The sequence below is a fragment of the Salarias fasciatus genome, chromosome 14 (genome assembly GCF_902148845.1).
Source record: "Salarias fasciatus chromosome 14, fSalaFa1.1, whole genome shotgun sequence".
Classification (NCBI taxonomy): Eukaryota; Metazoa; Chordata; class Actinopteri; order Blenniiformes; family Blenniidae; genus Salarias; species Salarias fasciatus.
The window spans coordinates 4,530,915-4,556,916 of NC_043758.1; the positions used below are offsets into that span (position 1 = coordinate 4,530,915).

General features: G+C 47.6%; 1 protein-coding gene across 4 annotated transcripts in view; it reads right to left on the reverse strand.

Annotated features, from left to right (window-relative positions):
• Positions 1-934: 934 nt before the first annotated feature.
• eml2 (EMAP like 2) overlaps positions 935-26,002 on the reverse strand; it is a 26,253-nt gene continuing 1,185 nt past the window's right edge. Inside the window, exons 1-22 of one of the 4 annotated variants that reach the window (XM_030108639.1) lie at positions 21,383-21,477; positions 14,374-14,601; positions 13,990-14,107; positions 13,687-13,788; positions 7,593-7,621; positions 7,372-7,501; positions 7,142-7,291; positions 6,337-6,406; positions 6,092-6,202; positions 5,914-6,009; positions 5,694-5,828; positions 5,493-5,592; positions 3,988-4,139; positions 3,766-3,891; positions 3,560-3,691; positions 3,395-3,462; positions 2,822-2,910; positions 2,645-2,742; positions 2,370-2,457; positions 2,170-2,265; positions 1,165-1,295; positions 935-1,074 (exon numbers count right to left, since the gene is read on the reverse strand). In XM_030108639.1, coding sequence (XP_029964499.1) covers positions 949-1,074; positions 1,165-1,295; positions 2,170-2,265; positions 2,370-2,457; positions 2,645-2,742; positions 2,822-2,910; positions 3,395-3,462; positions 3,560-3,691; positions 3,766-3,891; positions 3,988-4,139; positions 5,493-5,592; positions 5,694-5,828; positions 5,914-6,009; positions 6,092-6,202; positions 6,337-6,406; positions 7,142-7,291; positions 7,372-7,501; positions 7,593-7,621; positions 13,687-13,788; positions 13,990-14,107; positions 14,374-14,601; positions 21,383-21,389 — 2,382 coding nt within the window. In that variant the 5' untranslated portion in view covers positions 21,390-21,477 and the 3' untranslated portion in view covers positions 935-948. Of the gene's footprint in view, positions 1,075-1,164; positions 1,296-2,169; positions 2,266-2,369; positions 2,458-2,644; positions 2,743-2,821; positions 2,911-3,394; positions 3,463-3,559; positions 3,692-3,765; positions 3,892-3,987; positions 4,140-5,492; positions 5,593-5,693; positions 5,829-5,913; positions 6,010-6,091; positions 6,203-6,336; positions 6,407-7,141; positions 7,292-7,371; positions 7,502-7,592; positions 7,622-12,236; positions 12,350-13,686; positions 13,789-13,989; positions 14,108-14,373; positions 14,603-21,382; positions 21,478-26,002 lie in introns of those variants that run through there. The other 3 variants (XM_030108636.1, XM_030108637.1, XM_030108640.1) reach the window with 3 other exon arrangements.

Sequence of the window (26,002 nt, forward strand, 5' to 3'; positions counted from 1 at the left end):
CCTCTCAGCAGTTGGGTAAAAACTTTATTAACAAAACAGAAGGCGAAGCAGCTACTCGTCGCTAAAAGCGCCACACCAACGACCACGTCCATCATGATTACTGTTCAATATTAAAATAACACAGCCACTCGGATATACTGCATATTATATAGATTTACTCTAGAGACATCTGCGACACGAACGGCATCTACAGCGGCGGCGGCTCGTTCTGAGGACGTTACAGCGGGGTTACAATCAGAAACACGGCAGCCGGGGAGCAGGAGGGGAAGTGGCGAGGGGCCGAGCACCGGAGGAGTCTGGAGGGCAGCTGACGGAGGGCAGCTGACGGAGGACAGCGATAAGAAGGCAAACAGGAGTCCAGCCAGTCTCTGTTATTTTTTTTTTTTTAAGAGGAGGGAATCCCACCTATTTTAGGAATTCTAATACAATCACTTTGTTCTGTGACGACAAACATGCGTTACATTCTGCTGAAGGTCCACCTGAAAACAACTCAGTGTTTCGCAGTTTTCATGCTTCCAGGAATCTTAGATGTCCGAGTTGTGGAGTGAATTCGTACTTCCATTACGAGCCTGATGACTGAATTCAACATTTTATTCAAACCATTGAGTGTAAAATAGATAATACTCGACGACGTGACATGCATTCAGAAACCAACAAGCCTGTCGTGTAAAATAGATGGAATTCCCGGTTAAAGGGAGTTGAAATAAATAGTTTAGGCACGGTCAATACTAACGCTAGAGTCGCAGGTCTCACGGTGTGGAGCGGCGCCGCTTCCTGTGACAGAAAAACTCATTTCCTCTATGATCTACAGCAAACAGCAGGACGCTTCTCCTCATTTCATCCAGTGTGACGGGACGTCTGCGGGCCGGCGGGGGTCATGCCAGGGGTCACAGGTAGGCACGGGGGGGGGGGGGGGGGGGGGGGGGGGGGGGGGTCGCCGAGCACCGTCTAGGCCACCACCCACTGCAGGATGCTGGTGTCTTTCCCGCCGGTGGAGATCAGGCGGCTGTTGTCGTGCAGGAAGGCAACGTTGGTCACGTGACTGCTGTGGCCGCCGTACTCGTGACTCGGAGCCTGGGGGGGGGAGGGGGGGGAGTTAATGACGTCTGGATCCTTCTCTGTCTGCTGTTTGCATGTGCTCAGGTGACGAGGTGTGAGACCTACCCTCGGCTGAGAGCAGGGGAAGGAAAACAAGTGCACTTTGCCGAAGTCGTCGGCGGACGCCAGCAGGGCTCCGTCATGTGACCTGCACACGGCGTTGATGTCCGTGCCGTCTGCTCCATCTGGCCAGATTCCTGGGAGACGCACAGGAAGAGAGAGGAAGGCAGCAGGAGAGCGAGTGTCACATTAATATTCAGCGGTGGCCTGTTTCAGCCTGAGGCCCAGTCGTCAGAGGAAAACCTGTAATGAAGCCGTGAACTGAAGCAAAAGACAATCTCTACTGTTTCAATGCAGCAGCACCGTTAGCCGTGTTGGGATGAGTCGCGTGAAGAGGAAGAATCTGCCTGAGCCTCTGAAAACAAGCAGCATTCTGAGGAATAAAGTATATTTTGATCAATTTGGCCTTTTTTCTCTGCAGATGTGTCTCAGTGATGCATCTTTATGAACTTTAGATGAGATATGAGCGTGAAACGTCGACTCTAATTTGATCTGAGCTTCCTGCTGCCATCGCTCACACTGCGTATTGAAACTGGACATTTTGCCGTTCTTTTTTCCTGCGTTTTCTCTCCGAACTTCAACTAGCTGAAGCAGAGCGCTTCTCCGGCTCTGATGGATGTTTCGTCCTCTCCACACTCGCTTATTCTAGCAGCAGAGCCACCCTAAATCCAATATGGCGCCCTCCTTCAAGGTGAATCCATGCACTTAAAAAATAAAATATTGTTTTTAATCTATAACATGTGATCAAATTCACATGGTGGACTGAAAAATCCTGTCAATAAGTGAATAAATGGTGTACATCAATCAACATCAAGTCATTTGAATAACCACAGTTTTGTTCTTGATTCTGTGGCGCCCCCTGGAGGCCACAGTGCACTGAGCAGTTTCAATGCTTTTATTTCACTCCTTTTAATCTGAGCACCAGAGTTCTGTGAGACCAGAGTGTGGAATCTGGCGCCGCTCGTCTCAGCAGCCTCGGACGAAACAGAGCCGTCAGTGAAGTGAACCCACCGAAGGTGCTGAAGCCCAGGGTGCACGTGGACGTGGCCCACTCCAGGTTGCGCACCGTGTCCATGTTGGTCACGTGTTTGCCGTTGGACGCCTCCCCTGAAACGATAAGATTCCACCCGAACGTCACCTATTTCAGCCGATCGGTCAGAAAGCGTCCAAATGCTGCACTCAGAGCGTGAAGTGTCCAGATTCCGTCTTACAGAAGAGGATCTCATAGTCTCCTGAGTTGGTGACCAGGTACTGACTGCAGACGGACCAGTCCAGGTGTGTGACGAAGCTGGAGTGTCCCTGAGGACGCAGAAAGCACCCGGGTCAGGAGGAGGACGGGTTACTGACAGGAAGTCTCAGAGATCTGCCTGGAACGGAACCGAGTCCACCAGAGCAGAAGATACGACAGGAACACCGAACCCTCCTGACTGCAGCGATGGGGTGAATGTGTGTGTCAACGTGTGTGTGTCAACGTGTGCGTTCTTACGGTGCATTTCCCCACGCGGCTGTACTTCCGGCCGCTCTCCGTCACGGCGTAGATGTAAACAAAGTTGTCATGGGAAGCGACGGCCAGGAAGTTTCCATCTGCAGACGAAACAAGAGCAGAGTTAAGAGAGGCTGGGGGGGGGGGGGGGGGGGCGGAGGGCAGCGGCCCACGCCTCACCTGGAGAGTACTTCACATTGGAAATGATCTCGTTCCCGTCCGTGTGCATAGAAACAAGATCCCGGGTGTCAGTGTCCAGCACCAACCATCTGCAACACACACACACACACACACACACATTCCAGTGAAACAGTACATCTCGACTTCAAACAAGCCTGTAAGCAGCTTGTTTATCAAATAATTCATCTTTTTGTCCAGTTGGTTTCACTTCATTGATACGTTTAGCTTAGACATATGATAAACTACCATAAACACTTTCAGAAAGCCACACTTGCAGCACTTTCCATGTTTTTTCTATTTAAATTCTGCAGGACAGTCGTGCTCATTATGTGGAAGCAAAAGCCATCGATGAAACTTTAGGGCTTCAGAAGATTAAAAAAAGTAGTGAAACGTGTGATTTTGGTTAGCAGTGTGTTTTAATATCTTTTATAGTGAAAATAAGGACGTTTTGACACTTGAACAAATGTAACTCTGCTTCATGAATGTCCTTAAAGAGTTAAAATGCTGCTGAGTGCCTCATTATGCCAGCTTGTGTGTGTGTGTGTGTGTGTGTGTGACAGTCCAGAGACCGACCTCCCGGTCATGGTCCCCACAGCCAAGACAGCGCCGCTGGGATGGAAGCCTGCAGACCTCCCCGGGTCCTGGAACATTAACACTCATTGATCATCAGGTCGTTCAGCTGGTTATGCCCCGCCCCCTTCTCCCGCCGGGCGCCGCGTCTCCTCCGGCGGTCCTCACCTCGATGGTCTTGCTCCAGAGGGGCTGATGGGAGCTGGTGTCCCAGAGGTGGACCTGCTTGTCCTGAGCGCAGGTGACGAACTGCTCCAGGGAGGGGTGGACGTCCAGACCCCACAGCTCGTCCGTGTGGCCCTGCAAGGCGTCGGCGTCAGACCGGCACCGCGGAGGACGCCGGGTTCGACTCCGCTGTGTCCCGAGGGTCCTACCTGGACGATGGGAGTGAGCGTGTCGGGGAAGGCGGCTCTCAGGATGGCGTTCTTCGTGGTTCCAATGAAGAGTTCTCCAGATATTCCTTCAGTCAGAGCCCGGACGGGCCCGAACGAGTCTCCCACCTGGACACACACACGCACACGCACACGCACACACACACACACACGATCAGACAGACTCAGAGGAGGCTGGGGATCTGACTGGCCCGGTGTTCGTACCTCCATCTCGGACTGCTTCCTGTACTTGTCCCACAGCACCACCTTGCGGTCTTTCCCCCCTCCGGACACCATGGTGCCGTTCTTCAGGACGCAGATGGAGAAGATGCCCCCCTCGTGGGCCCCCGACACCACCTGAGAGATGCGGTTCCCACCTGAGCGGAAACAGACGCCAGGAGGTGAATGCAGCACCGTCCCACTGACTCCTCCCACTGTACAGGTCCAGACATTTCAGAACAAACACAAAATACAGCTTAATGGATTTGTAAGTGAGTATTCAGGATATTTCAGCACAAAGACTTTGAGGACAGGCACTAAGAACTCTTATTTTAATAGCTATAAACTTAAGCATTCTTTTCTAAATTGTCAAAATTGTCTGAAAAATGCTGGAAAAGAAACATGAAGCTGCTAAAATCAGGCACAAAAACAGCAGAATATCCAATGAGATGTTTGCCTTCCTAAACTCTAATTGAAACCTTATAAATGCAACATGACTCCAGGTAAATTTGAATTGGTGGGAAAAAAAAAAAAAAAAAAAAAAAAAAAAATCACAAAAACGGCTCTTTTAGTCATTAAGGTTTAAGACTCTTGTCTTATATTTAGTGCCGTCGATTTTAATCGCATTAAATCGCGATTAATTCATGGAGGAGTGTCAAAGATTAATTTTTTGTAAGTCATGATTAACCACAGAATTAAGGTCAGCAGTTGGCTCGGAGACAAAACTCATTTTACTGTCATTGAGAGGTAATTTCATCCCTGTGCAGTACTGGTGCATTATGGGACATTTTTCCATCCCTGTGCAGCACAGGTGCATAATGTGACATTCTTTTTGTACAAGTGCATTATGGGACATTTTTCCATTCCTGTTCAGTACTGGTGCATTACGGGACATTGTTTTGCATTATGAGAATTAGATTCTTCATTAGAAGCTTGAAAGTGTTACAAATATCCTCTTGTGGACATTTATGTTTTGGTGATTTTCTGTGTTGGTTACAAACTCACAAATTGCACGATTAATCGCGATTAACTATGGTCAAAGTTGTGATTAATTAGTTACATTTTTTTACTTTTTTTTTTTTACATTTTTTTAATCGATTGACAGCATTACTTATATTGTTTTATGATGTCTGGAAAAAACTCCCAGAAAGCAGACGGAGCTTTCACCTGTACCAGCTGTTCCAGTGGGCAGCAGGAGTTTAGCGTTATGAATATTCAAAACACAGTATGATTTAAGAACTTTCAGATCTTGGAAGTTAGAAAAAAAAGTATTTGCTTCTCAGAACGAAAGGTTTCAGCAGAATTACTGTGTGTTTTCATCTTCATGGCATTTCAGCAGCAAAGCGGGAACAGTGAGGCTTGGCTCGTCTCTTGCTTTGGAGCAACGCTGCCACCTGCTGCTCGGTTCGGGTCTCAGTCCTGGATTATGACTGAACCGTCCCGTGATGCGGGCTGACGTCTCAGATGAAAGAGTGAAAACGGAACGCTCAGACTGGGCCTTGGAGACGGACCTTTGGCCCAGACGTAGATGTTCCCGCTGGAGTCTCCGGTGATGGCGTCTCCATCCTCAGAGAAGGCCACGCACAACACGTACTTTGGTTTCTCGTGTTTCTGAAGGGAACAAAAAAAAAAAAAAAAAACAGAATATGAAGGATGTGCTCCTGGATCCACTGCGTTCATGTGTTCATAAGTTCACAAGTTCACGCTCGCACCTCGAACAGGCCCTGCCTCTTGGTCAGAGTGTTTCCCTCCATGGTCCAGAAGTTGATGTGAGATTTTCCACACGTGACGATCAGGTTGGCGTCCGTGGGGTGAAACACGGCGGCCAGGACCGACTCATTGGAGCACTGCAGACACACGGCGCGTTCAGTGTGTGCTTCCACCCGATTACTGACCCAACGCGTGAGAAAACCACGGGCAGGGCGAGCAGACCTTGACGTCGGCCAGCTGCTTCTCCTTCTGCCAGTTCCAGACTGACAAGATGTGGTCGTTGGCGTCGTCCACGGCGCAGAGGAAGGAGCCTCCGTTCTGAAAGACGGAGCCAAAGAAGATGAGAGAAGACCTGCTTTCGGGCGGCGACCCGCCTGTTGAGAATCAGCGGTGAACTCACCGACTTGGAGAAAGCCACGCAGGTGACGGCCCGGTCGAACACCCCCATTCCAATGACGTGCAGCGTGTTGAGGCTCACCGAGTCCCAGACGCGCACGTGAGGCGCCAGCAGCTGGAGGAAATGCACAAACACGTCCGACGTGAAGCGACGCAGCGGGCTTCCCGACTGTCTGAGCTATTCTGCCTCTAACAGCGTCTTCTCCTCCACGGCTCTGGAAATGAGAGGGTTAATGCGTGAAGCGGTACCTTCCCGTCTTTAGAGTTTCCAGCCACTTGTCCCGTTGCTATGGTGACCATGTCAGGATGCACACTCAAACTGAGGAGGGGAAAAAAAACAAAACACAAATAAGTATAGTAGGTTTGTTACACAGATATTAGTTAGACTCTAACTGTTGTAAAGCAGCTCCAGGTTAACAGGGATCACCTGAAAATCCTCTAACATTCACAACCATCCACAATATGTAATCGGGATGAACTTTAAAGACACGCAGCAGGACATTCAGAAGAAGCATTAAACCCACGTTCCAGATTTTTGTTGAAGTCTGTCTCCCACTCACACCCAAGCTGTACTGTCCCAAAGAGAAACTAACTTCAAGACGAACGCTGGCCGATAACGGGTCAGATAAAAACTGGAATATGGCTTCTAACCTTGATTTAAATCAAAATGTGTTTGAACATTAGACTTTGCTCTTCCAAACTGCAGGTTTTTACCATGAGAACAGATGTAGTCAGATAAAGGAGGACTCAGGAGGGAGAAAACAGATCATTTCCCTGCAGAGCGGAGTAGATTTCCCAGCATGCCCAGGGGGCGGCGATGTTTACATGTGAGCGGCTGAAGCTCATTCAGGACGTCAACATGTTCTCATTAAGAGACCCACAGAGGACGCCGACGATAAACAAAGAGAAGGATGGTAATCATCCCCATCATCACCATCTCCAACTCTGCTATTCAGTCACATTTTCATTATCTGACTCAATTTGCTTTAGTTTCTGGTCCTCCTGACACACACTGTGACCTCTCCACACACACTCCGGTCCTGGGCTCGCTCACCACTTGACGTCGTCGTTGTGGCCCAGGTAGTGCCGCTGGTGCTGCTCCTCGGTGTTGTACAGCACCACCACCGAGGCGTTGAAGTACACGATCTCCCCGGTGGGCAGCAGGTACAGGTTGGAGCGGCAGTCCCGGCCGCGGTAGCCGTACCTGAGCCGCGCCCGGGTTAAAGAGGAAACCCGATGCCGGAGGGGACGTCCGAGAACCGACCGCGAGAACGGGAAGGATACACCCACTGCAGCTTGAGCTTGTGGTCGGGCAGCGCCGCCTTGAGGTCCAGGCTGTAGCCGTCCCTCTGCTGGGACGGCACGTGCATGGTGACGGGCCGGCCGCGGAGGAACATCCTCACGTAGCCGTCCTCTGCACAGACAGCGAGACGGAGAGGAGACTGAATCGTCTTCACACACAGGCACAGACATGAAGAATCTGCAGGGTAGAAACGTTCCGGTACCTGCATTGAAGGTGCATTCTTTGGATTTGCTAAAACAGAGGAAAGAAAAAACCATCAAAGAAGGAAAGTCAAACAAAGACACAGAACACATAATGCAGGGTTTTTCCTTTGTTCCTGGTCATGAGTGAATTATTTATTCTCCATTCTGCAGGCTGCACCCTTCAACGCTCCACTGGAAGGGTCAGCGGTAACGAGCTGCAGAGTGCAGAGTCAGCAGAAACCCCGGGTTCTGCTCATCATGTAATCAAGTGATGGAAAACAGTGTTTATCCACGTAATGAGAGGCCGGACCGAAACGTCAGGACGCAATTACTCACTGAAATCTGTGATCAACAAACACACAGCTGATTTCTCACCACCAACACACATCTCCGTCCAGCCTGTGTCAGATTTTACTGATCAGTTTGGTTATTATGCTGCGAGGTAATAATGAGAAACCATCAGACTTTAACAATGGCAGCCCTGTCGGCTGTTAGAACAGGAAAAACAACGCAGCCGTTCCTCTTTGATGGCGACAGAGAATGAGTGAAAGATGTGGTCTTGAGCCCAAACAGTGAAAAAGCCTTTGAAGCAGTCAGCAGACATCAAGTCAACACGGGAGCTGGCAGGCGGCGCGGAGCTCAGCCAGACCGCCGGCGGGGAAGCGAGCGGCCGTTTCATCCTGGAGGTCAATCCAACCTGTCACCTGCTGCCGCATCAGCCTTTCTGCCACAACTCACCGCTCCACCCGTCAGTCCGAACCGACCGCACGACTCCGGACGGGCGCCGGCTCAGCAGACTGTCAGCTCTTCACGGGCGCCGGCGGCCCGAGCTCGGGACGCCGTCAACCCATCGCCATGACGACGGCAATGGCTAAATAGTGTCAGAAAGTGGTCAAATGGGGGATTCGTACGTAGATTTCAGTAGAAACTCAAATATCTGTGATCCCACCCCACGATGGGCCGGGCGGAGTTGGTACTTGCTGTTCTGTTCTTGGCTGAGCTTTCGGTGTGGCTGACACCCGACCGTCACACAGGCCGACAACTGTGTTTGTGTTTCTGTCCCTGGAGGTTGGTTCTCCTTCCAGACTTTGTATCTGTGAGTTTAAGGCTTGGACTGGTCTCCGTGCTTCTGTTTACCTTCCGCTAAAGCTTTTTCTACTAGTGCACGACTCCAATTTCACCAAGTCACCAAGCAAGTGTGGGACCAAATGCTTCTTTGCAGTTTGAATAAAAATGGGTTGAATCCTGCACACAGAGGAGCCGCCGATCGAACTGGAGCCGGTGGTGTTCTGTTTGTAAAACCTTCAGGACGACACCTTTAATCACCAGGATGAGCGGCGTGTGTTCGCCCGTCCTGACATTTGTTTAGAGGGAGTTAACCTGAAGCGCTGAACGCACAACCGGAGTCGTCTTCTCCAACAGGTGTTTCTCTGGAACCAACCGGCGACACGTGGAGGAGCAAACGGGAACACGGAGGACAGAAGGTGTGTGTCTGCGTTGGTTCACAGCGTGGATCATGTGAAGGAGATTAAAGGAGGGACCGCGGAGCCAACAGGCGTCCGATCGGAGGACCGGAGCGGCGCCTGCTGCGTCTCCCGGCAGCCGGAGGCCACCAGGCGGCCTGTCGGCTCTTTCAACTCCCCACATAAAGGCCCGTTTGTCTGCCGAGCGGTGTCTGCGCGCTCAGCCCCCAGCCACTGATCCGCTCCCAGTAATTAGTGCAGAGCGATGCATGCTGGGTAACTGGCAGCCGAACAGGGCGTGTAAAGCCCGTGTGGCGGCAGTCCGACTCACCGGGTTTCCAGGGAGAGGGAACGCACAAACAGACCACGCATTGACAGGCCGGGCTCAGCGCTCTGCTGGCTCCTTCTGCACAATGAAAACAATTTACCCAGAAACACCGAGCCTTCACGCAGCTCCTCTCAGAATTCAGGCACCGCCTTGAAAAAGTTTCCCGTCGCATTTTTAGAAAATCTTTTAAGCTCAATTAACCTCAATAGTGGGGGAAAAAAAAAGAAAAGAAAACTTTAAACAGACACAGCAAGTAATGTTTCTATTTTAAAACTGAAGTTTCTGTTCAGCTTTGTGTTACAGGGATCGCTTCTGATGTTAGCAAGCTAACAGCTAACAGCTAGCAAGCTAACAGCCCAGCGTTGGACATACGGCATCGGTCCGTCCTCAGTCCGATACGACGAGAGTATCTGGAGAAGAAACAGTGCAGAGCTCTCAGTCATTAAGATATACACGACTGGACTCACTGCTGCCCCCTTGTGCACAAACATGGCATCGCTTATATTTAACAAACTTAAAATGGGAGTCAAGCAAATCTGGAAAATATGGAACCTTCTCTGAACTGAATAAAGGCAACACGCCTCCACTGTTCAGCATTCAAGGTTGGAAACTGGGTTTAATTTAAGGCCCCGTTTACAACTTTTGATTTATTTATTCAAGTAGTTAGATTTCACTTTGTAAAGAAGTATCAAAATATCCGAGATTGAAGTTTTTGCAATTTATGTCAATAAGTCATGATTAAAAAAATATTAAACCTCTTGAGTCATTTGTTCGATTTAACTTTACATTTTTAGAAGTGGAGTCATGTGATGAAGAATTAAACATTTGGTTTTACTCTTCTCTTCAAAATCAAGTTTGACTGCTGTTCACAAGCCTGTATAGATTTTTGAGTACTTTAATACACCAGTTTAGATGAGGTTGCTTCATTCTGTGAGAAAACTTAATTAGAAAAGTCTCTTTCAGATGAGAGAAAAAGCATGAATGATGCCCAGAGAGAGGAAATGGATGTGGACTTCAGACTGAGGGAAGATAAAACAGTGAGCGTCCATTTCCTCGCCTATCACCGTCCATTATTCCGCTCAAATGAACGGAAAATATTTTAACATGATACAGATGTGTTGCTCTTTTGGCTTTATCAGAATTAGCTTTTTTTTTTCCAACCTGTTATAATTGGGTCATTTCTGTATTTATATTTTGTTTTTAAAGACAAACATAAAAAGCATCACTTTTCTGAAATAACTTTGAGATCTGCAAACTTCAAAACATTTCCGCAGAGTTTCGACCCAGTAAAATTCACTATCGGGTGTTGCTGTATTCACCAAAACTATTGTGTCTTTTGCATTTATGGAAGTTGAATATTTCATTCATAAAGATATCAATTACAATATTTGATGAGTTTAAACATTTAGTTTTTTCGCCGTTACCTGTGGTCATTTGGCCACATGACGGGACGTGATGCTTATTTTAATTTTAACTGACAAATTACTGAACTATTTTTGTGTTTAAGAGTCACAGAGTCGCCTCAACGTGTCAAATAAGAGAAACGAGGGACATTAAAAATCTGATTAAAGTGATTATTCACACGTCACTCTGTGAAAACTGTCTGGAGTTGGTAAAAAGAGCTGTGAAGTGCAGAGTTTGCACGTTCTCCCTGTGCGCTCGTGGTTTTTTAACCAGAGGAACGCTCCAGGCTGTCACCTCCTTTTTCGCTCACTCGGGCACGGATGGACGATGAAACGTCTCCTCGTTTGTCCATCATTCTCCTTCCCGTTACAGTTTACAGGCTCGTCGGCTGAAACCAAAGGCAGCGGCAATAAAGTCGCCTTCCTGATGATGGAAACCAGCCCAGTATGTTTGCGGCATGTTAAGTGGGAGATGCAATCAATGTTAGTGCTTCTGCAAGCCGTGCAGACTCGGTAATGGTCCTTCCCACAGCTCCGCCTCTGCCTCCAGCTGATGGCGGACAACGCCTCCCAAGCAGTCCGCATGGAAAACTACTGCAAAATTAATTAGAAAATTAATCCTTAAAGAAAGAAAACGGGGCCGTTAAGGCAGTGTGTGCAGCCGACAGTGTGAAGTTTGCAAAAAAGTGTGCATGCAGTGATCTCTGTGTCTTTTTTGGGGCTTCGGGGGGTTCGGGGAAGCAGGATGCTGCCAGGATCAGTCAGGTTCAACAGAATCAGCCGTTGACTGTCAGATGTGCTGAGAACAGAGTTCCTGGTCCTCCTGTCACATCCCATCTCGTCTCATCTCTGTGTTTTATAACTGCACAGAAATGCGCCATGTCTGTTTGTTTTAACTGGGCCCGCAAGACTCAGCAAACACTGCTGGCATTAAGAAAGAAAGACACTGAGTTTCAAATTAAAAGCATTTCCAGTCACTTTTTTCAACAAGTTTCAGCATTAAAGTCTCAAAGATGTTCGGGAAACTGCACATTACTGCCGTGTTTTCATCCGATCTGAAGCATGATGCACACGCAGGGCCGGCTCTGGTTTCTGTTTTCTTCATGTCACTATGCGGCTGCCCCTCCCCACAGCAACACAGCAACCCTCAGCCCTGCGGACGCAGACACCCGCCGCCCCGATCCGCTAGCGTGACAACAGTTCCAGCAAAGAACACAACTTCCCACAGGCTGTCTTCAAGAGAAAACGCCACACATGAAGAACACTGCTTATCATTCATTACTGCAGTAATGAGGGTGACGACTTTATTGAGCTGCAATAAATCAACATTTAATTTAAAATCATTTTGCTAATCAAAGATCAGAACTACAAACACAAACATTTAGTCCAAAACTGAATGAAACCTGACTCTCTCTCTTTCTCCTCCTCCTCTGTCAACCATTGACGGTCTGCTGTGAAGCGGGGATTTACCTGGACGACCTCTTCATGCCTGCAGGGTTTCCGTCACCGTTACACTACCGGCAGCAGCGAGCAGTCAGATCAGGGAGCTTTCTGTCTCCGTCCACAGCCACAGCAGCACTCCTACTTCCTCCTTCACTCTGCAAACTTTTATAAGGGCCTGAAAGCCCCCGGACCGGCCAATCAGAGCGCGCTTCCTGCTCGTCCCACGCCACGCCTCCCCGGCCCTCTGCACATGAGCCACACCTCCCGCTTCACAGGGAACTGTTTGGAAATGTGATCCATCAGCAGAAAGGCGGCAGGGAGGATGAGAGGGAAGAAAAAAAGGACCTTTCCAAAAGAAAAGAGAATCCAGTGAGAGAGAGGAGACCAAAAGCCATCAGGATGAGTGAAAACACTCCTTCGGCTGTGAGTCGTGGATACTTCAGGGACCGTGGGGCTGCAGAGAGCCGTCATGAAGCGTGAGACATAATTCATGGTGGCATGTGGAATTTAGATGAAGCGCAGACCGTGGGAGTTTCCCCACACACACACGTGACGGCGAGACTCTTCAAAACGTACGGAATAAAGACGCTGCAGCGCAGAACCGGCCTCGCAGTCTCCAGAGGGACGAACTCAAACCTCACGCCTGACGTCGACCTGAGCCTCAGGACAAATACTGCCAAAGATCCTGACCTGGGATCATCTGAGTCTGACAGGAGGCAGCAACAGCACCCCTGGTGGTGACTTGAGGCATTACAGGAGGTAATAATACCCACGTTTAATGATTAATGAAACAATTACTAGTTAGGGTGTTAGAGAGGAAACCGTTCAGTCAGCAGCAGGGTAAATTAAACCAAAGCCCTCTGTTTCACCGGGGAATGTCAGCCGCTTTAAACACAGTGGTGAAGTCTCAGGCAGTTTTACATTTTTACTACAAACACCTGAATTCTGCTTTGTTCCTGCGTTTTGCCGGCCTCTGTCAGAACATAGAAACAAAAACAAAGAGCCCAGGCAAGTATTTCTCTCTCTGTCTTATTATCTACATGTTGGCAGAGTTGATTCTTGGTCAGTTAACGACTTTTCAAATGAAGAAATGGGATTTATTGACAACAATTGAATTTAGTTGGGAAAAAAAATTTTCATTCACAAATCTTTTTTAAAGCTAAAAATTATGCAAGCTTGTACAACTCTCACTAATGGAAAATTTTGTTTTAATTTAAATGTTTTCTATGTATATAAAAGTTCTTTAATACGAACCAAAATTCTTTTTCTCTGCTCAGTCTGGTGTTTTTTTTTTTTTTGGCAGCAACATGTTTAAAACTGTTCAAGAGGAAAAAAAAGAATTTAAAGAAAGACCGTTATGCTGATCAGTCACATATAAAGCAGTGTTTCCAGTGAGCTCAGTGAAAATGAGGGTAAAAACTCAGATGAGGAGCTGGAGGTCATGATTCCCCTCCAGCGGACGGAGGCTGCTCGTTACCTTTTCCCCCCGGAGGAGCTGCTGGATGAGGTGGTTCGACTGCGACTCTCTGCTGCCATCTCTCTCCTCACCAGGGTGAGGCGCTCTGTGGACATGCTCTTCCTGAGGACGAAGACAAACACCAATATCTGTTTATACATCATTTGCTTTTTCACCTTCAATGCATCTGTAATTTCCCAGCAATGTAAAATTTCCATATATAAACTTTCAGCTGTAGAAGAAAATCTTTGTGCTTTCTTTTCACTAAAATCACTTTTGCGGTTTCACACGAGCACGCAGCCCGGACCCGGTTCCTGGTCGTACCTCTTAATGGACTGCAGCACCTCCTTCTTTGGAGAAGACGGGGAGGAAAGGAGGCGCTTCTGCTGAACGTAGCCGTTACTCAGAGGCCTGGAGGGAAGAGCCTGCAGGAGCTGACGCACTGCGAGATAAAGATCAGCAATCAGCTGTTAATGAGATGCACGATCACAGCCTGCCGTCCCTTCATGAGAGATTCAGACGCTGCAGTTTTGACAAGATTCAAGAAGGCTCAATTCAAAGAGCTGTGTGAGCTGTGAGGACAGCTGCAGCATGAAAAACTAGATCACCGAGTGTCTGACAGCCAATCACATCAGTGGAGCATGAAGAAACAGGAAATCTCAGAATAACACTGACTGAGCAGGATGAGGCTGTGGAGGACGGAGTTACCCTTGGTGGGTGCAGCTGAGGCTGAGGTAGCCAGGGTCCTCCTCCCGGGGTGGCCCCCGCCCGCCTGCTGGCCCTGGGCGGCCTCCTCGCAGTAGCCCAGTCGCCGCAGCGCGTCGGCCAGCGCCGCCTTCAGCAGCTGGATCTCGTCCTCCTGCAGCTGCAGCCGCTGCTCCAGGTGGGAGACGCGGTCCTCCATGTCCATGTTGCTGCTGGCCGACACCGTGTCATCTGGACGGGACGAGACGGGACGGGACGGGACGGCGTGAGAACCGCGGAACAGCTGGTGAAGCGGCAGCTCACCTGTCAGCGGTGACGAGCCGCTCCACGGTCCTGGAAAACCTAAATTCATCTGAAGCCACAAAACATGTTGAACTTTTCCAACCAGCACAGCCCAGCTTACAAAGTCTGATACAGTTTTCCCAAAACAGCATCCTCAGTTGAACATATGAGCTTTAACAGCGACAGTTCAGGAGAGTGAGGCTGTTTTTAGACGTTTTGCCTTTTATTAATATCATTCTGCATGATTTAATAATTTTAGATTAGAACAGAATAGACTTTATTATTCTCACAGTGGAGAAATTTAAAGGTGCAGAGAGGTTCGTAGGACACCGGGGGTGCAAAAAAGTAATGAAGGGGGGCAAATAAAGAATAAGAATAAGTAATAGTGCAAACCGAAGTCAGAATACCGCTAGAAAACTAAAAAAAAAGAAAGATCTGTACAACATAAATCTTAAAATATAACAGAAACTATAATATATACAGTAATATTAACTAATACTAAAGCTAAAACTAATATTTTGGTTATATTATTCATGTTAAGATATTACAGCCTTTTCAACTCTTTTACCCCTTTCCCACTGGCCAAAAAACCCGTTTAAACCCGCTAAATCATGGCAGTGGGAAAAGGTTTGACCCGGGATTTCGACCCGGGTAGTTCGACCCTGCAATCAACCCGGTAAATTCCCGGGTCAGCTTTCTACCGGCTTTTAGTGGGAGGGACAAATCCGGGAATTTACATGATGACGTCGACGCAGCGCGGCTAAGTTAGCGCGCTAGTTGTTGTTTCTGGACACAGCGTGAGATTTCCTTCGTCAACATGAGTCAGCAATGGCAAGATAGCGAGACCAGAGAGCTTCCCCTGATCCGTGGGCAAGAGGAGATTCGTCTACAGGTAACAGGGACTGTTTTCCGCTGCATTGTTTACTTTCGTTTTGCTCCGTCGCGCTGATGATGTCATCAACGTGGGACACCATCAGTGCGGGAAAATGCAGCTACGCGGCTCGCCAGCAGGAGGTGAGACGCGGGTCTGCAGGCGGTGGGAAAGGCGTCTAAAAAGGCGATAGTTAGCGGGTGGCAGACACGGGACGACCCGCTAGTTGCAGTGGGAAAGGGGTATGAGTGACATTTTGCTTTTATTCTTCTGATCATTTTTCTAACAGAACTGTTTCTCCTTAAAGCGATACTTCAACATTTTGGCAAATTGGCCCATTTAGCGCAATTCCTTAGTCATTTCGAACAGCATACTTACTTTTTTTGTGAGGGCGAGCTGTTGCTTATTCAGAGGTGAGTCGGGGAAGGTTTTCGGGACAGACACAATGGAAGTGGATGCTGTTTTTGTTCCCCCTCGTCAAACTCATCAAATACACAATCCAACAACCCCCAAACACTTTGGTGGACACGTTATAATCCGCACATTCACTACGCTGTGAAATATTAATGCAAAATTACCAGACTGAGTTGTTTATGTGAAGATTGCTAAGACGGAACTACTTACTAAACATGGCGTCTGGGTGTAGTGATTTCAAAAGAAAAAGTAGTTCCCAGTATTTGCTTCAGTGTCGTAACGCTACAATATTATTTGTTGGTGTTCCACAGCGTAGTGAATGTGCGGATTATAACGTGTCCACCAAAGTGTTTTGGGTTGTTGGATTGTGTATTTGATGAGTTTTACGAGGGGGAACAAAAATACCATCCACTTCCATTGTGTCCGTCCTGAAAACCTTCCCCGACTCACCTCTGAATAAACAACAGCTCGCCCTCACAAAAAAGTAAGTATGCTGTTCCAAATGACTAAGGAATTGCGCTAAATGGGCCAATTTGCCAAAATGTTGAAGTATCGCTTTAAAGGAAACGTTCGGTTTAAACAGCTTTCATGTTGTTTATAGAATGAAGTAGAGCAATATACCGATCTGAACAGTGCTTTGGGAGAAATTTAGATCCAAAATCGAGCGGCGGACATCCCTACGTCCAGCAGACGGGGCATCGGTAACACCACTCCTAAAACGGCTTTAATCGTCCAAAAACTCATTAGTTTCATCAATATTTCGTCATAGTCTGCTCACGCCTCTCCTCCTCGACAGCCCGGTGTCGAGATAAATGTTGTTGTTTTGCTTACCTGAACTGAAAGCTTTGTTTACGGCTGCCGCGCGCATGCGCAGTACGGCTCATTGTTTCCGGGGCAACCGGAGGCTACACAACAACTTTCTTCTTCCAGTTCAGTGCAAAATGGACGAATATCTATCGGATGAAGACGTTGTGGACGAGAACTTTGATCATGAAGGGTGTCTGTCCTTACAGTTTTGGGCCAGAGTATACAGATTAAGAGCTCATCGAAAGGTGAGCGCAGAGGCAAAGAGAAGAACTCCTGCCAGAGCTGTATTGCGTATGTGCGCGGCAGCCGTAAACAAAGCTTTCAGTTCAGAGGTCAACAAAACCACAACAACATTTATCTCGACACCAGGCTGTCGTGGAGGAGAGGCGTGAGCCGACCATGATAAAATATTGGTGAAACTAATGAGTTTTTGGACAATTAAAGCCGTTTTAGGAGTGGTGTTACCGATGCCCCGTCTGCTAGACGTAGGGATGTCCGCCGCTCGATTTTGGATCTAAATTTCTCCTGAAGCACTGTTCGGATCAGAAAAGCCTTCTGGGTGAGTTCATTGTTCTACTTCATTCTATAAACAACGTGAAAGCTGTTTAAACCGAACTTTTCCTTTAAAGGTGCATTAAGGAGTTTTTCAACTTGAGAAATACTTTTTTTCCACCATAAATATGTTACAAATATTCAATGATGTGTCCAATGTGCCCTGACATATTCATTGTAAGCACCGCTAACAGCCACTAAATGGTCACTTGAAAGTTGCAGTGCCGGTCCGGCACTGGGAGAATCTGAGAGGATGTGACGTAGTGCGCGCTCCCGCTGGCCCAACTCGCGGAGCTTTCGTTTTGTCCGCCATTACTCTGCCAGATGCTTAGCGAGCAACAGCTGAGGAGTATTAGAAAAGACCAGCTTCTTGCACTGCCACAACTCCAGCACAGACCCCACCAGGCAAAAGAAACTTAAATTTACTCGAGTGCTACTAAAAGAGCGAGGAAGGAGTTCCCCTCTTCTGTGCATGTACATGGGTGCAAGCCACAGGCACGAGCGTTTCACTAAGCTGCAGTTACGCTCAAGGCCTGCAGGGGCTGCTGTTTCGCATGAAACATGCAAACTCCATAATGCACCTTTCAAAAGTCATTTAGGGTGTTTTTATCTTTTTTTTTAGAAATTTTTTCACAATAAAAGTCATTTTTGATTTGTTTTGTTTATTTTAGCTGCTTTATCCATTTCGACTCTTAACAATGCAGATAACTTTATTATAGTCAAGGGTCAATATTTGCGACAGCCGACTGTAAAACATGCTTAAAAGTAAACATCATTCATATATATACACACTACACACACACACACTATACTCGCACAGGTGCTGAGCAGACCTGACTTGGTGGTTTTGAGTTTCTCGGGGGAAGAAAAGAAGTGTTGCCTGGTTTAAATAATTTAAAGTCAGTCTATGAATGAGCAGGAAACAAAGAATGACAGAAACAACATCAACCACACTGTTTGAACAGACGGGCTGGAAGAGAAGGAGAGAGGGACACAAAAAGAAGGAGGAGGAAGAGGCAGAGAGACAAAGCTTTTCACAGAGAAACAAAGCAACATTATTTCTCTGCATTAGCAGAAGTTTTCACTGTACGGCGCTGTAGTGAACACGCAGAATGATGCAGGCTTAGAAAGAGGATTAAAAATGCTGTTAAATGTTTTAATGAGGAATAAACTGCATTCTTCAACTGAAAATGTGAAGAATCTGCTGCAGTTTCACTAATAAAATCACCACCAACGCGTACAGTTCAACAAAGAGTGCCAAACAGCTGCTGTAGTCAAAAAGAAAACACATTTCCAAGCCATAAACCAGCAGTTTTTAACTTTCCTCTCCTCACATCTTCCTCGCCCTCTATTCCTCTCATCCTCAGCTCCTTCCAGGGTCATCCAGCCCCGCCCTCGCCGGGCCGCCGCCCGCCACGCTGACCCCACCACAGGATGATCAGATTATCAGAGGCTAACTGCAGATTATTCATCTGTGGCCCACATGAGCAGATTAAAGCCCCAATAAGTCAAAGAAAAAAACAAAAATCTTCCAAACCTCCACAGTAATAAACCACGTCTTCTTGATCACACAGAAATCTGCTCCGATGTCAGAATGTTTTGAACTCGAAGTGATAATATAACAAATTCGAGTCTGGATTGAGCTTTTTGATGCTTTGATTTCAGATTTTTCCATCACTATGAATTAGAATCCATCATGTGTTGGACTGTCGAGACATCAGAGCATATTGATACGATCCACCCTGCTGATGAAGCGAGAGGAACCACAGACTGACACTTCCAGAGGCGCTTTAAGGCTCACGTCGCTGGGCTGGAGCCACTACAGAGGTCCCTGATGGATTCCATCAGCACGGTAAACTGAAGCGGGAGACACAGTCAGGACTGTTACTGTCAGCTCTATCACATCTCGCAGCCAAATGAGGCAGGAAGCAACACGGCGAGGACAAGATTTACGATCTGCATGCAAAACGTCCAGCTCAGGGGAGCGTTGTGTCAAACACGGGTCTGCAGGAAACATGACCAGCACAGCTGATTGAGTGGTTTTCAACCAAATCAAATTCATCCGGAGCGGCAAAACACGTTTAACAAGAGGCTGATAGAGAACACAGAGAAAAGAAAGTGGAATACCAAACAAGACAGGATGAAAATATGAATAAAAATGGTAATTCATGAGTAAACTCTCTTCAAATTCAAGTGAGATGGAGTTAAAAAAAAAAAAAAACCTGAACGACAGAGAGAAGCGAACATGAGAAAGAGGAGCTGACAGCATGTAGGTGGGAGGAGATCAGGAGCTTTGAGAGGCCGAGAAAAGACAAAGACGTGGGAGCCGAGAGGGAAAAATGATTAATTTTTAACCGACTGACGCAATAATCATGTTTATATCAACGGACGGGGCCATAAAGCGACGTTATTTTAGCTGGCAGCCATAAAAAAAGAGCAAACAAGAGGAGAGGAGTCTCTGTTTGACCGTTCAGAATCAACATCATCTTTACATCATCAGAAGCTTTTTACAGGATTTCTGAGTTTTTACCAGATTTCTACAAACAGGTTCAGATTCAGCTCAGTTTGTTGTTTCTACTGGACCCTAACTCTTTAAAAAAATGCAGCTGGATTATATATAAACAAAGTAAAACTCTTTCAAAATGAACCAGATCCAGCTTTTTCAAACAAAAACCTGGACTCTGAAAAACTCTACTTGAGTCAAATCAACTGGACTTCTTTTAACCGGACCTGTTAAAACATGCAAAACGAGCGACACTAATGCAAGCTGAAAGCTTTTGAACGCTCGACTGAAGCGTCACAGTCGACTTGGAAACCTGTCAAACTATGTCCGAATGTTTGATAGTTTGCTCAAGACAGCGAATGGCATTTATAGAAATACAGCGTGGAGCATGTGGATTAGGCAGGGGGGGGGGGGGGGGGAAGGAGTCACATTTCCAGCTGCTCATCCCACAAATGCATTGAAAGAATCGCACATTTCTTCCACAGTATTATCATAAGTGGACTGATTGCTGCAGATTAAAGAACATTTGATGAGAGAGGAAAGTGAAAACAAAGATGGAGGGCGGCGCGCCGTTCACCTTCATGCCCTCCGCTGTCAGGACACCTGTTTAAAAGAGCTGCAGCGCCGGCCACTTTCCAATATGCCCTTGAATTATCACACGCACACGCACACACGCACACACACACAAACACACACACACACACACAGCTGCTACACCTCGGTGGAGTTTCATTATTCTCCTTCTAACCCAGAGGCCACGGCTGTTTGATATTCAGCAGGCGACACACTGACACACTCTGCGCTACAAGCTAACTTCCCTCTGAACCCAGCACACACACGTTACAGTGAAGGGTTATTTACAGCTGATGTGTGATGACACACACACACACACACACACACACACACACACACACACACACACGCTCAGTCTTGTATTTCTATCCTTGTGGGGACCGTCCATTGACTCCCATTCATGTCGAGCCCCTAACCCTGACCCTTACCCTAACCCTAACCCACACCACAACAAAGCCTAACCCTAAAGAAATGTTTTTGCACTTTTACTTTTTTCAGTAACAACAACATGGTCAAGAAAACACTGTTTCTCCTACTTAGGACCGGAAAAAGGTCCCCACAAGGCACGTCGTTCCACGTTTTGCTATCCTTGTGGGGACATTTGGCCCCAACAAGGATAGAAATACGAGAACACACACACACACACACACACACACACACACACACACACACACACACACACACACACACACACACACACACACACACACACACACACCGTCTCACACACACACAAGCAGCTGCCAGGAAACAGAAGAGGCAGAGCTGGATGAGAGAAAGGAAAGAGACAAAGAAGGAGTTGGAGGGAGGCGATTCAAGGAAAGAGCGAGAGATATGGATGGCTGCATGTGTGAGTGAGTGTGTGTGTGTGTGTGTGTGTGTGTGTGTGTGTGTGTGTGTTGAGAGGGAGTGGAATGGACGATGGGGGGTCGGCGCGGGGTAAACGGAGGATGGAAGGCTGCTGAAATATTGATGGTGCAGGTGGAGCTGGTGGAGCTGGTCCGGCCTACCTGCCATGGCGCCACGCCGCCGCCCGCCCGCTCACTCCTCCTGTCAATCACACACTCCAGCCGCTGCACAGCCGGCCGGCCGCTCCGTCAGGGTGTCCACCCGCTCTCACCCCCTTCCTCACCCCTCCCTGGCTGTGTCCAGCGCCTGCTCACTCCCTCGCTCCCTCTCACACACAGTTTCCCTCCATCACACACACACACCATCCTATCGGACCACTCCACTTCCCCCTCTCTCCCTCACTTCCATGACCACTCCCTCTTCCTCCTCCCATCCCCTCCCCCTTGCCTCCATCCTCCTCTCTCCCTCCTTCTTCCTCTCACATCCCTCCTCCTCCACGTCCATTTGCGATAAGCAGCATGAAGAGGTGGAGCTTGGCTCAGGCCCACACACACACACACACACGCTGCATCAGCATCTGCACAGCCAGGCACCACCAGGAAGAGATGCTGCAGAGCCAGACTCCAGGATCAATGACACACACACACACACACACACACACACACACACACGCAGTCTCGTATTTCTATCCTCGTGGGGACCGTCCATTGACTCCCATTCATGTCTAGCCCCTAACCCTGACCCTTACCCTAACCCTAACCCACACTAAAACAAAGCCTAACCCTAAAGAAATGTTTTTGCACTTTTACTTTTTTCAGTAACAACAACATGGTCAAGAAAACACTGTTTCTCCTACTTAGGACCGGAAAAAGGTCCCCACAAGGCACGTCGTTCCACGTTTTGCTATCCTTGTGGGGACATTTGGCCCCAACAAGGATAGAAATACGAGAACACACACACACACACACACACACACACACACACACACACACACACACACACACACACACACACACACACACACACACACACACACACACACACACACACACACACACACACACACACACACACACACACACACACACACACACACACACACACACGCGTGAGCAGTCTGCAGTGACACAGCGTTTTTTACACAACTTCAACTGGTCTTTAGAAACTGTGGAATCTGAGCGCTCTGTAAAGGGTGATTTGTTTTTAAGTTTTTTTCTCTGCAAAAAAGAAGTGCCCCTGTTAGCATGTGCAGCTAAAGCAGATACACAGCCGTTCTTCTGTGCTACACTTTGAAATAAAATAATTAAAAACACATTGGTGAGACAAAAAATTGCAGCAAAAACTCACAATCAAACAATGTTGCCATCATTAAGAAATGAGGAAACCGTTTCAAAAGACAAAAAAGACACTTGGACCAATGTGTTGACTTCATTCAGCCTTTCAGAGTAAGTACATTTTGCATAACAACAAATTTTGTGGTATATTAAAGACTAAATATGTGTCAGAAAATCTGACACTTCATCTGAAAACCACTCGCCTGTTGCTCATATTCTAATCCTTCTATCCAAAAAACAAACCTCTTAAGACAGTCAAAGAATGGAGCGAAGTCAGACTCCTCCTGGCAGCAATCAGCTGATTGCTTTTTGCTTCAGTATTAAATAAGAAGAGGAGTGGCGTGATGATCGATCCGACCGCACGCTGCTCCACTCGTCAGCTGTTTGAATCAGCAGGAACACGCTGTACTCGGCTCTCTTCACACTGGAGCCACACACCACGTCTCGAGAACGAAACTCGGCTTTTCTGCTCTGGATTCTACATTCTCATTTTCTCTGACATGTGAAAATCTCTGGGAGATCTCTGGCTAGCACTTGACAAAGCTGATGTAGATAACCTCACACAACATGTCTGAATAAAAGTGTAAAAACAGCATGTGGCTGTAAAGAGACCTGGGAGCCCAGAAAGGAGCTACAGAAAGCAGATCTGTTCAAGACGGTGAGTCTCGGGTTACAGCGGCTGTACAGATGGCACATGGAGATAAACAGCAAGGAAGAAGGGCGTCCAACAGATGCAAAATACAGGAGAGAGACAAAGAAACTCATATGACACAGTGTGTCTCTCCTCCTGCACCTCCCCACCCTTCGTGGCTGATTCACACTTCATGGAGGTGCTACTTCCAGCATCACCTGCACCTCCACATGGAAAGAGCTTCACTGCAGCATCTAATCAAGGCTCAGAAGAGCAGATTTCACCAGATGAGCCTCTCTGGTGTCTGACAGAAGTCTTCAGATCAGCTGTTATTGCAGAGAGGATGTGGGGAGATGAAGAGAGACCCTCTTCGGCCTCACGCGCCCCTCATCAGACGGCTCATCACACGAGTCTGAAGTCTCAGTGTGGTGCCGACAGGCTCAGATACTACAAAAATAAGATTATCTTCATTGATGACCTTAAGCTGAAAAATAACTGACTGCTAAGTATCAATAAAAGTAAATGCTGTTCCTAATTTGTCCACTGGGGTCACACTGTTTGAGCAGGAGATGGAAGAAAACCAGGCTTGTTTTACTGATGAAAACAATCATTGTGTGTTTATTTAAACAGTTTTAGGATGCACTCATATTTTTTTAGCAGATTTTGACCAGGGTTTTGTGACCTAAATCTAAAATCCAGTTCATTGGGACACAGCTATGCCCTGAACTTGGAGTTGAAGAAAAAAAAAACCCCTCCAATAAAAGAAAAGTTTAGTCAAAGAAAACTCAGGAAAACGTTGATCTACCTTGTTCTGTTTAATACAGCTTATTCTAGTTCACTATAGTTAAATATTTGAATTTATAATAGCTATAGTTTATGGTAACTGATAGCTAGCTGCCCTTATCCTGCCTGCCTGATGACATCATCACTCATCCTACCTGCCTGATGACATCATCACCCATCCTGCCTGCCTGATGACATCATCACTCATCCTACCTGCCTGATGACATCATCACCCATCATACCTGCCTGATGACATCATCACTCATCCTGCCTGCCTGATGACATCATCACCCATCCTGCCTGCCTGATGACATCATCACCCATCCTGCCTGCCTGATGACATCATCACCCATCCTACCTGCCTGATGACATCTGTCTGCCTGATGACATCATCACCCATCCTACCTGCCTGATGACATCATCACCCACCCTGCCTGCCTGATGACATCATCACTCATCCTACCTGCCTGATGACATCATCACTCATTCTGCCTGCCTGATGACATCATCACCCATCCTACCTGCCTGATGACATCATCACCCATCCTGCCTGCCTGATGACATCATCACCCATCCTGCCTGCCTGATGACATCATCACCCATCCTACCTGCCTGATGACATCATCACTCATCCTACCTGCCTGATGATATCATCACTCATCCTGCCTGCCTGATGACATCATCACCCATCCTGCCTGCCTGATGACATAATCACCATCCTACCTGTCTGATGACATCACCACCATCCAACCTGATGACATCACCACCCTTCCTACCTGCCTGATGACATCATCACCCATCCTACCTGCCTGATGACATCACTCATCCTGCCTGCCTGATGACATCATCACCCATGTCATAGCTCAGAGTTCCTTTCTGTTTGTTCAGTTACTCTGCAGTACTTTTGACCAGAGAGGAGACACAGACACACGCAGCAGCAGGCCGCAACCACGTTTCAGCATCTGAGCAGAGAAGACCTGAGAGACCGTTTTAGAAAGAGTTTATCACTCAACCAGAGAGCAGGAAAAGATGGCCACTTATCATCCAACTCACTCTGCAGTCACCCTTCAAGTCCCAAAGAAGCAAATGTGGGGCATACTGAAGAAAAAGGACCAAGAGACTGACAGAGTGAGAAATCAAAACACTAAAATCATCCTTCGGTTAGAGCAGCAGAGGAAAAAATTCGACCTGAAGTACTGACAGGCCAAACAGCTGCTCTCAGAAAAGGTTCTGGACATTCAGAAGAAGGATGAGGCCTACAGTGAGAATTTAAAAACAACTGAGCAGCTGAAAACGGTCCTTGAGAGTGAGAGAAAGAACAGGGTTTACACAGACACCTGCTCCATACAGCGTACGAAGAGGGCGCTCCAACTAAAAGCACAGTTGGAAAACACAGTGAAACAGAGGGCGGATTGAGGAGGACATGCAGCAACTCCTGGCTGAACACAAAGCAGCGACATCCAGTCTGGAGAGGACGGTCAGCCAGCTGCAGGAGGATGTGGACAGAGAGAAATCCAGACAGAGCCAGATGAGGGCTGAACTTCTGGCTTCCAGCAGGGAGCTGAAGGAGGCGAGCCAGCAGGCCATCTCAGAGAGGGAGGCGGCCGCGGACGAGCTGAGGCACAGGCTGGCGGCTCTGAAGCACAAGGGTGACGCTGCTCGCCAGAAAAAGCACAACACACTGTGGAGAAGAATCCGCAGTTTCTTCAAAAGGACGAGAAAGTCCACTGAAAACTGACTGCCCGTCACCTCCATCCACCTCTTTCCTCTTCTGTGTGTTCCACCGTATCTGGGTCTGGAGGGGTTTCCTCCGGGCACTCCGGTTTCTCCCCACAGTCCCAAAACTGGATCAATAAACCCATTAAAACTGAAACAAAGTTTTTCTGAATCTAAATTTTCTTCCAACACATCTGTAAATAAAAATGAAAACAGATGTTTACAGAAGAGTTGGAAAATCGAAGGATGCAGATCCCTGCCTCACACCTGCGTCTCATTCTACAGGCCTAGTTACTAAAATTAAATGAGTTTAACAC